The sequence below is a fragment of the Hippocampus bargibanti genome, linkage group LG22, assembly GCF_051943395.1.
Source record: "Hippocampus bargibanti isolate YZ-2025 linkage group LG22, ASM5194339v1, whole genome shotgun sequence".
In the NCBI taxonomy this organism is placed as follows: domain Eukaryota; kingdom Metazoa; phylum Chordata; class Actinopteri; order Syngnathiformes; family Syngnathidae; genus Hippocampus; species Hippocampus bargibanti.
In genome coordinates, this window is record NC_142755.1 from 6709408 (window position 1) to 6720000 (window position 10593).

Below are 10593 nucleotides of genomic sequence, written 5' to 3' on the forward strand. Positions count from 1 at the left end.
TACTTCCTATGCAGACGGTGAAGGAGGGGTGAAGGAATCTATGGGGTGGAGGGGGGGGGTTTGTGGAAAGAAAAAAAAATCATCTTTGCATCTTGTCCTGGCCATTAGATTAGATTAAATTATCTTTTATTAGTCTCACACTGGAGGAATTTATGTTTCGCAGCAGCAATGTGATGATAAGAAGAGGAAAGGAAAAGAAGAAGTAGAAAAAGAAAATACAGGAGATGCAGCCATTCTCGTGGCGCCATCTTGAAGCCAAAAGAACAAAAAAAAAAGAAATAATAGGACAACACAAAGACATGGACAGGAATTCACAGACAGCACTTTCATTTTGTCACGCTGTTCAAGTGTGCCTTTTTTGTCTTTTTCTGCTTTTCTTTTTACAACTTTCTTTTGTAGTATTTAGCTTTTTTTGTCTTTTCTCTTGACTTTATTCAAATTATTTTTTCCTCTATTCACTTTTTATTAATCTATCTATCTATCTATCTATCTATCTATCTATCTATCTATCTATCTATCTATCTATCTATCTATCTATCTATCTATCTATCTATCTCTCCAGCTAACTAGCTAGCTATCTATCCAGCTAACTAGCTATCTATCTATCCAGCTATTCTATCTATCTATCTATCTATCTATCTATCTATCTATCTATCTATCTATCTATCTATCTATCTATCCAGCTAACTATCTATCTATCTATCTATCTATCCATCCATCCATCCAGCCAGCCAGCCAGCCATCCATCCATCCATCCATCCATCCATCTATCTATCTATCTATCTATCTATCTATCTATCTATCTATCTATCTATCTATCTATCTATCTATCTATCTATCTATCTATCTATCTATCTATCTATCTATCTGTCTATCTATCTCTCCAGCTAACTAGCTAGCTATCTATCTATCCATCCATCCATCCATCTATCTATCTATCTATCTATCTATCTATCTATCTATCTATCTATCTATCTATCTATCTATCTATCTATCTATCTATCTATCTATCTATCTATCTATCTATCTATCTATCTATCTATCTATCTATCTATCTATCTATCCAGCCATCTATATAGCTACCTAGTGAGCTATTAAGCTAGCTAGCTATATATCCAGCTATCTATCCAGCTATCTAGCTAGCTATTCAGCTATCTAGCTAGCTATCCAGCTATTTATTTATCTCTATATCTAGCTAGCTAGCTTACTAGCTGGCTGGCTATCTAATGAGCTATCTATTAACTATATAGCGATCAGGCTGGCTATCTATTAGCTGGGTGGCTAGCTTTCTATCTATTTGAGTTCCTTCCGGTTGAGTGAACGCTTGCGCGTGTGGCTGCCGCTGCTCACCCACAGAAAAACTTATCCTGTGACTGTAAAGCAACCTTGAGAGTTTTGAAAGGCGCTTATAAATGAAGTGTATTATTATTAGTATTATCACATTCTGCACCCTCTTTATTGTGTGAAGCATTTCTCAATGAAAGAGGAGACGATCAAAGCATCCTTTTCACCAGTGGATCATGTGTGTCAGAACATTTTTAGGTGCCACAAAAATAACATTACGCAGCTATTCACTCCTTGTGTGATTACTTTTAAGATCGACACTGCACCTCAATGCCAATTCGAGGGTCAGAATGACTGGAGCCTGCGCCGGGAGCTTTGCAATCGAGGTGGCACAAACCGCAACATGGGTGCTTATTTTGTTTCAATTCGGCACTATAAATTGTCATGGGTGCTCTATTTCAAAAGTCGTCAGATTGTGGTTGACGAGACAGCTTTCGCCTCAAGCTGGTTGGATATGATTGGCATTCTTGTGGCATTTTCACCACCGCTAGATGGTAATGCTGCACAAACGACGGTCAAGAATCACGTCACAGTACGACTATGTAGAACGGAGAATCGATGATGGATCCGGAATATATTTACTATTGTTAAAATCGAACAATTATTCGCAAAATGATCCATAAACAGGGGGCAGAAAGGAAACCATTAAGTAGGAAATTAACGAAGAGTTGATGCAAGGTCGGAAAGAAACAATAATGGAATCGCACGACTTTTCTGGTTGGAAATTATTATAATGTAAGTAAATTTCACAAAGAAGTGGAAATTAATTCGAAGCAACCATGTTTAACACATGCGTGGTTACTTTCTTTCCATTCTGTCGGGCTCTGTCAATGTAAAATGGAGGTACCGCATAACGCGAGCAGGCGTCGCAAAACACTGCCGCAAAACTGCACCTGCGGTCGCGAAATAGCCCTGACGTTCAGCCCGAGAAACCCCTTCGGTCTCTCCGTACAGCAACCTAGCTGAAGACGGTAATGTGCGCCACCTCAGTCCATTGCTAATCCCAAAATAAGCCACTTGTAAAACATTTCCAAAGCATTGTGTTCTGTGTATTCCAGAAACATGCCGGCGAAAGGTCCTCTTCAATCTGTTCAGGTTTTCGGCCGCAAAGTAAGTCAAAAGTAATGAAATGGCCTCACGTGTGGCATTGCGGCTAAGCTAGTGTGGCCTGGGTACAATGAGCTCGTTAGCATCTACTAAGTTATTTCGTCGTGTTCTTAACATTGACACATTATTTAATAATGTTATCAAAACGCGAGTACTTGTTGTCAATATTACAGTCATACAATTGCTTCTTTGTCAGAAAATTAGAAGCTATAACATGGAATACTGCTGTTTGGTACTGGCCGGCTACGATGAATGATAGCTTTTTCCATAAATCAAAACATCACTGCATTTTTTTATCGTCCTTGCTTTAATTTGCGTTTCTTTATTAGGTTTAACATAAAAAAATACTCCTATTTTTGGGTCAGCGGTTATGTTATGGCTGATGATGAAGCGTTTACGCTATCACCTTGCCATCTGTTCCAAATGAATTACCTTTTATGTTTCTACGCGTGTTATTTGTTGTCTATAGAAAACCGCCACTGCAGTCGCCCATTGCAAGAGAGGCAATGGTCTTATTAAAGTGAACGGCAGACCTCTGGAGATGGTGGAGCCAGCCACCCTCCAGTACAAGGTGAGCAAGCTCATTGTATATAAATGTATTGTATGTATAAGATGTATTTGATGTGAGATTAAAGTGCTTGCATCCCCTCTCCCGGCAAATTGGCGTTTTCATGTTTATGTTTGTTAAAGTAATTATAAGTGCCTTGCATGCTGGGTCCGAGAGGACAGTAATTTCATCTGTGCTGTATGTCATGCATATTAGCATATTTGACAATAAAGCTGACTTTGACTTCTCTTGTAGCTTCTGGAACCAGTGCTGCTACTGGGAAAGGAGCGTTTTGCTGGAGTGGACATCCGAGTCAGAGTGAAGGGAGGTGGACATGTGGCGCAAGTTTACGGTAAGCAAAAAAAAAAAAAAATCACATTTTTAATGTATCCATCATATATTAAATGTCATTTTTATGCCTTCCAGCCATTCGCCAGGCCATCTCCAAATCCCTGGTAGCATACTATCAAAAGTGTAAGTTGATCACAACAACACAAATTGTCAATTTATAATTCGGGGGGGTTACATTTTTAGAACATTTTCTCTGCAGATGTGGATGAGTCTTCTAAAAAAGAGATCAAGGATATCCTGATCCAGTACGACAGGACTCTTTTGGTCGCCGACCCACGCCGCTGCGAGTCCAAGAAGTTTGGTGGACCCGGAGCCCGTGCCCGCTACCAAAAGTCTTACCGTTAAAGACCATTTTTATTATAATAAAAGTGGAGTTGAACCCCAGGAAATTTGTTTTGTCCTATTGTGTGTCAAGTTGTTCAAAATGGCAGTTTTATGAAAGATATAAGCCTATGTGACTTTTCCGAGCAGAAGGCAAGGGACACCCTAAACAGGTGGCCAGCCAATCGCACGGGACAAATAGACCATCACAATCACATGAGAAAATGAAATTAGCAAATGCAAGCCATAGTTTGAAGTTGTTTTGTGTGAATAATGAAATAATGCTCGGCCAGTTGGTAAATATTATGATTACTACCTGGCTGGCTAGCTAGCTACCTTGCTGGCTTTCTATTAGCTATCTGGCTATCAGTTATATGGCTACCTAGCTAGCTGTCTTAGTTTTACGGCAACCCAGCTAGCTGTCTATTAGTTATACGGCTACATAGCTAGCTGCCGATTAGTTATATCGCTACCCAGCTAGTTGTCTATCTATTAGTTATATGGCCACCTAACTAGCTGTCTCTATTAGCTATCTATTGGCTATTAACTATCTGGCAGGCTCGATAGCTATCTTTCTGGTTATCTATTAGTTATATGGCTACCTAGCTAGCCTATCTATTGGCTATTAGCTATCTGGCAGGCTCGATAGCTATCTTGCTGGTTATCAGTTATATGGCTATCTAGCTAGCTGTTTATTAGTTATATGGCCACCCAGCTAGCTGTCTATTAGTTATATCGCTACCCAGCTAGTTGTCTATCTATTAGATATATGGCCACCTAACTAGCTGTCTCTATTAGCTATCTATTGGCTATTAACTATCTGGCAGGCTCGATAGCTATCTTTCTGGTTATCTATTAGTTATATGGCTACCTAGCTAGCTGTCTATGAGTTATATGTTAGCTAGCTAGCTTTTTATCTATTTGAGTTACTTCCGGGTTGAGTGAAAGCTGGCGCATGTGGCTGCCGCTGCTCACCCACAGAAAAACTTATGCTGTGACTGTAAAGTGCCCTTGAGAGTTTTGAAAGGCGCTTAGAAATTTAATGTATTATTATTATTATTATTATTATTATTAATGCCCAAAAGACCATTTGATGCTTGATCTTGCACTTTCGGTGTTTCGACAACAGAGGGGGACAAAGCACACTTACAAAAGGAGCCAGAACTGCATGATAGTGAACCAGCAAATTTCTTAAAATGTTTGTTTCCATTTTAGTTATTTTATCATAAATGTCTACATTAAAATACATTGCATACGAGTTAATGGGAATCAGAATTAATTTAGAACATCATTCTGAATTTTAATGGACAAAATAAAGATGGATTTCTAAAGTGTATATACAGTGAGACCTCAACTTACAAACACCTTAACTTACAAACTTTTCGTCTTACAAACGTCAAATTTCTGAAAATTAAACCTTATAATAAGCACTATTTTCATAATACACACCCACCACAGCTGGCGGAGTGATCTTCGGCGGAAGCACACGACCGAACAGCACTAGAGGTTAAGTTACCAACAGTCCTTATGGAAGGTGACTCTCCTTCCATAAGCCATCAACGACCATCGAAAAGGTAAGTAAAACTTTATTTTACAGCACAGTTTATTTCTTTAATTACAGTCCTCGTGTAATGTGCCTCTCTTTCCAAACAGCAATTCCCTTTGACCTTCGACCTCCAATGCCATTACATCAAGCCATAAACTTAATTAAAGTGACTTTATGATACAATGCATGTATTTCTTTCATTACAATACAATATCACATTTATTATACATAGAATAAGGTATGTTGTGTGTAGTTTTAAGGCTTATTAAGTTGAAAAGTATATTTTATGGAAACCCGGGAACGGATTATTCCCATTTTAATGGTTTCCTATGGGAAAATGTTTTTTGAGATACACACTTTTTGCCTTACACACTGTGTCTGGGAACCAATTAAGTTCGTAAATTGAGGTCTCACTGTACTGTACTATAAAATCGCCTTCATTATTGGATTGGATTTGCTTTTATTAGTCTCGCAGTTGAGAAATTTACATTTCACAGCAGCAAAGTGATTATGTTTTAATCAATGAAAAAGACTGTAGATAAATGGTCATTTTGGGAATTATACTTCAGTGTTTTTTTTTTTAACTCGTGCGAATGGTTAAGGCCATCTGTCCATTTTTTTCAAATTCAGTGTCCCTCGAGTACAACAGTTTGGCTAGCCTTCATCAAGATGAGCTGATGCCCAGATGTTGCTGCTCTCTCGGCAGCAGAAGTGACGCGAGAGAGTGGCGGGTGTGAGAGATTGAGTTGACCGGCGGTGGGGAGTTTGGGACTGGGGGAGGTGTAATAGGTCCTGTTTACACCCTTCCCAATAATCAACCTCGCGGGAAGTCCATTCCCCTGCCGTTACTGTTGTTTACTACTGTTTATGCTTACCTTCTCTCACGGATGCCGTCATGGAGGCTGCAGAATGAAGAAAAGGTCGCAAGAATCCATGCCTGGAAAGACAAAAAAAAAAAGATCGCTTTAGTTTGAAGTTCATTTGCACCTTGTATTGAAAGGAAAACCGACACCATAGTTTTTGTTTCCTAACTGACATCAGAAAAACGTTTTATAGCATCGAAATTACCCAAAACACGCAGGCTGACATTTGTAGTCGAATGCAAAACACAAATAAAAATGACTTAATGTGTCCCAAAACTGCCACAAAATGAGCTTGGAACTGAGGAGATTCAGAAAGTCCTGCCCCCTTGTTCGTGACATCACGCCAGGATACTCCTTCACAAACTGCCCTGCTCCAGAATCAAAACAATGGCTTCAGAGAGTTCAGATTCGGAAGAAGATGATTTCTTGTTACTCGTCCAGTTATGAATAAGATTCAAATACAGTAAAGTCTCGTTATATCGATATCGGATATATCGATAGTCCCGATTATATCGATACTATTTCTATGCACGCACGGAGAAATTTACATGCAAACAGGGTCGGATATATCGATAGTCCCGGTTATATCGATATTTTTTTGGACTCCCTTGGATATCGATATAACGAGACTTTACTGTAGTTTCTGAAGAGGAAAGCATAAATGTTTGTAATCGATTAAGGAAGTCTTTCCGTATCAATTCGAGCCGTCTGGACTCTAATGTAGCGCCCAGAAAATGCACAAGATGGCGTACAAGCTCCGTTGGAAATGGGCTGATTTGTCCGTTGGGAATTTGTATAAACTTAGATCTTCTTTATGCATGTGAATATAAATAACGCCATGGTCAATCCTTGTGTGTTGCACCAAGATTACTATTTGATACTAGTTGACACAAATTCTCAGCTGACAAATCAGCCCATTTCCAACGGAGCTTGGGCGCCATCTTGTGCATTTTCTGGGATGCTACATTGGAGTCCAGACGCCTCAAAATGAAACGGTGAGTAACAAGAAAGCATCTTCGCCGAATGTGAAGCCATTGTTTTGATTCTAGAGCAAGGCGAAGACGTCCTGGTGTGACGCATGTCACAAACAAGGGGGAGGGACCTTCTGAAACTTGCAATTTCCGGGGTCATTTTGAAGTAGTTTTGGGACACTAACTCATTTTTATTGGTGTTTTGGATTTGATTAAAAATATCAGCCTGCGTTGCGTGTTTTGGGTATTTTAGATGCTATAACACGTTTTTCTGATATCAGTTAAGAAACAAAAAAAAAATGGTGTCGGTTGTCCTTTAAGGATAGTGTCATTTTTTGTTGTTGTGAAAGACAATTTTGACCGAAACATTTACAATTTGTTGTGATTTTTTTATTTTTTATTGGTCCATCGCGCAAGCAACGCCAACTCATGAAAAATTTAACAAGAACTGTAGGCGACAAATTAATACCGCATGGGTGGAATTTGTCAGTGTAACAATTGATTTGAGAGTTTTACCGCTATATCCCCGTAAACATCAGGCATTAAATAATGCGTTATTGTCAAATGATCACCATTTAATATTACAGCTGCCCAATTGTCTTTAAACGCAACACGCTGGCAACTAAAAAAAAAAAAAATCCTGCCGATCGAACACATTTTAACTGCTTTTAGTGACACCCGCACACACTTGACGCCTGCCTTTCCTCTGTTAACACCTCCACTGGCAAACACGGAGGTGGCGGGCCAGGATGCTTTTTGTCATCACGTGCACTGTGCACGCGTGACACAATCTCTTTTGGTCAATGGATGCTTCAGCGTCGTGTTTGCTTTCAGCATTTAGCTTGTAGCAGACATGCATATTCCACCATGATGTCCCTGATTCATTGGTGAAAAGGACGTTTTGATAACCTCTTTCATCTAGAACTGCTCATACAACAAAGAGGGTGCAGAAAATGATTCAGACTGGCTGCCTTTACAGCAGCTACTGAATTTTGTTTTTCTACTTCTTCCTTTCCTTTCCTCTTACTTTCATCACTTTGCATGAAAGTAAGAGGAAAGGAAAGAAGTAGAAAAACAAAATACAGGAGAGTGACTGCCTTTACAGCAGCTCCTGTATTTGTTTTTTTACTTCTTTTTTTCCCCTTTCCTCTTACTTCCATCACTTTGCATGAACGTAAGAGGAAAGGAAAGAAAGAAGTAGAAAAACAAAATACAGGAGAGTGGCTGCCTTGACAGCAGGTCCTGAATTTTGTTTTTCTACTTCTTCCTTTCCTTTCCTCTTACTTTCATCACTTTGCATGAACCTAGAAAAACAAAATACAGTGGGACCTCAACTTACAAACTTTTTGTCTTACAAACATCAAATTTATGAAAATTAAACCTTATAATAAGCGCTATTTTCATAATACACACCCACTACGGCTGGCGGAGTGATCTTCGGCGGAAGCACACAACCGAACAGCACCAGAGGTTAAGTTACCAACAGTCCTTATGGAAGGTGACTCTCCTTCCATAAGCCATCAACGACCATCAAAAAGGTAAATAAAACTTTATTTTACAGCACAGTTCATTTCTTTAATTACAGTCCTCATGTAATGCGCCTCTCTTTCCATACAGCAATTCCCTTTGACCTTCGACCTCCAATGCCATTCCATCAAGCCATAAATGACCATCACAAATGTAAATAAAGTGACTTTATGATACAATTCAGCGTATTTCTTTCATTACAATACAATAGCACATTTATTATACATAGAATAAGGTATGTTGTGTGTAGTTTTAAGGCTTATTTAGTTGAAAAGTATTTTTTATGGAAACCCGGGAACGGATTATTCCCATTTTAATGGTTTCCTATGGGAATTCTTTTTTTGAGATACACACTTTTCGCCTTACACACTCTGTCTGGGAATCAATTAAGTTAGTAAATTGAGGTCTCACTGTACAGGTAAGTGGCTGCCTGAACAGCAGCTCCTGTATTTTGTTTTTCTACTTCTTCCTTTCCTTTCCTATTACTTTCATCACATTTCAGCTGTGACATGTAAATTTCTCCACCGCCAGGCTAATAAAGGCTAATCCAACCCAATTCAATCATTCTCAAACCTGTTTAATCTGGATTAGAACTGAATTATTTTTTTTTTTAATCATTCTTTTCGTTTTAGTGAAGCAGCATGTGGCTCAACACCCAAGAATTAAAAAATGACATGGTGAATGGGGAGCATGTGCTCCATCGCTTCTCCTGATACTGCCGCGTATCTATTACGGCGCGTGGGCCGTGTTCGGGGTGAGTCGGGTCATCGGAGGGTAAGAGAGAGCTTGACTGTGACGCCCCGACGCAATCGCACAGGTCACACACCCCCGCCAACTTTAACCCCAACTCAAGGCCGTGCCACTCCAACCTTCGACCTTCACCCTGGAAAGGTCGGGGTTCCCGGTAAGGATTGGGAAGGCGGCACGCCAGACGAGCTTTGAAGTCTGCAGGTTATCTTTCACTGAATGTTGTTGTTGTGAAAGTGGGTGGGGGGAGGGGGGTTGATATTTATGAGGTTCTAATTGGAACGCTGCACTTTGACAAATTTGCCCAATCCGATTTATGGATTGGTTGAAGGAACACGACCTTCAATTAACGGAAGGCGAAGTCATCTATTTTGAAGTGGCTAGCAAAAAAGAAAGAAAGGGTTGGTAAGACTGAATACAGGAAAATCTGGGTGGTTGGTTTTTGCATTTAGCGAATAGATAGCTAATACCTTGCAAATAATAATAATAATACATTTCATTTATAAGCGCCTTTAAAAACTCTCAAGGTCACTTTACAGTCACAGGATCCGTTGTTCTGTGGGTGAGGGGTGGCAGCCACACGCGCCAGCATTCACTCAACCTGATAGTAACTCAAATAGATAGAAAGCTAGCACGCGAGCTAATAGATAGCTAATAACTAGCTAGATAGATAGATAGATAGATAGATAGATAGATAGATAGATAGATAGATAGATAGATAGATAGATAGATAGATAGATAGATAGCTAAATAGATAGATAGATAGCTAAAATATTATATTTTATTATATTATAATTTATATAATTATTTTATATAATTTAGATAGCTAATACCGAACGAATAGATAGCTAATACTTAAAGAATAGATAGCTAATACCTAGCGAATGGATAGCTAATAGCTAGCTAGCTATATAGCTAATACATACAGTAGCTAGCTAAATAGGTAGATAGCCAGCTAGATAACAAGATAGACAGCTAATAGATTTTCAAGGCGTCTTTGAATGAGGTCAGCTGATGGATTGCCTACATCTGCTCAATTAATAATAATAATAATAATAATAATAATAATACTTGTATAATAATAATAATAATAATAATAATAATAATAATAATAATAATAATAATAATACTTTTATAATAATAATATTTTATAATAATTTTTATTTGCGATCTATTCACTACCTAGCTAGCTTGCTATTTATTTGAGTTACATCCGGGTTGAGTAAACGCTGGCACGTGTGGCTTAGCTATCCATTAGCTACCTGGCTG

At 38.8% G+C, this 10593-nt stretch overlaps 1 protein-coding gene across 1 annotated transcript; it reads left to right on the top strand.

Moving 5' to 3' along the window:
• The first annotated feature begins 2212 nt into the window (after window positions 1-2212).
• On the top strand, window positions 2213-3738 carry rps16 (ribosomal protein S16). The gene is made up of 6 exons (XM_088989320.1): window positions 2213-2315; window positions 2403-2454; window positions 2921-3022; window positions 3254-3350; window positions 3425-3472; window positions 3549-3738. Exons 2-6 carry the CDS (start codon window positions 2407-2409, stop codon window positions 3692-3694), a joined length of 441 nt encoding a protein of 146 aa, XP_088845446.1. The 5' UTR covers window positions 2213-2315; window positions 2403-2406; the 3' UTR covers window positions 3695-3738.
• Window positions 3739-10593: the final 6855 nt, after the last annotated feature.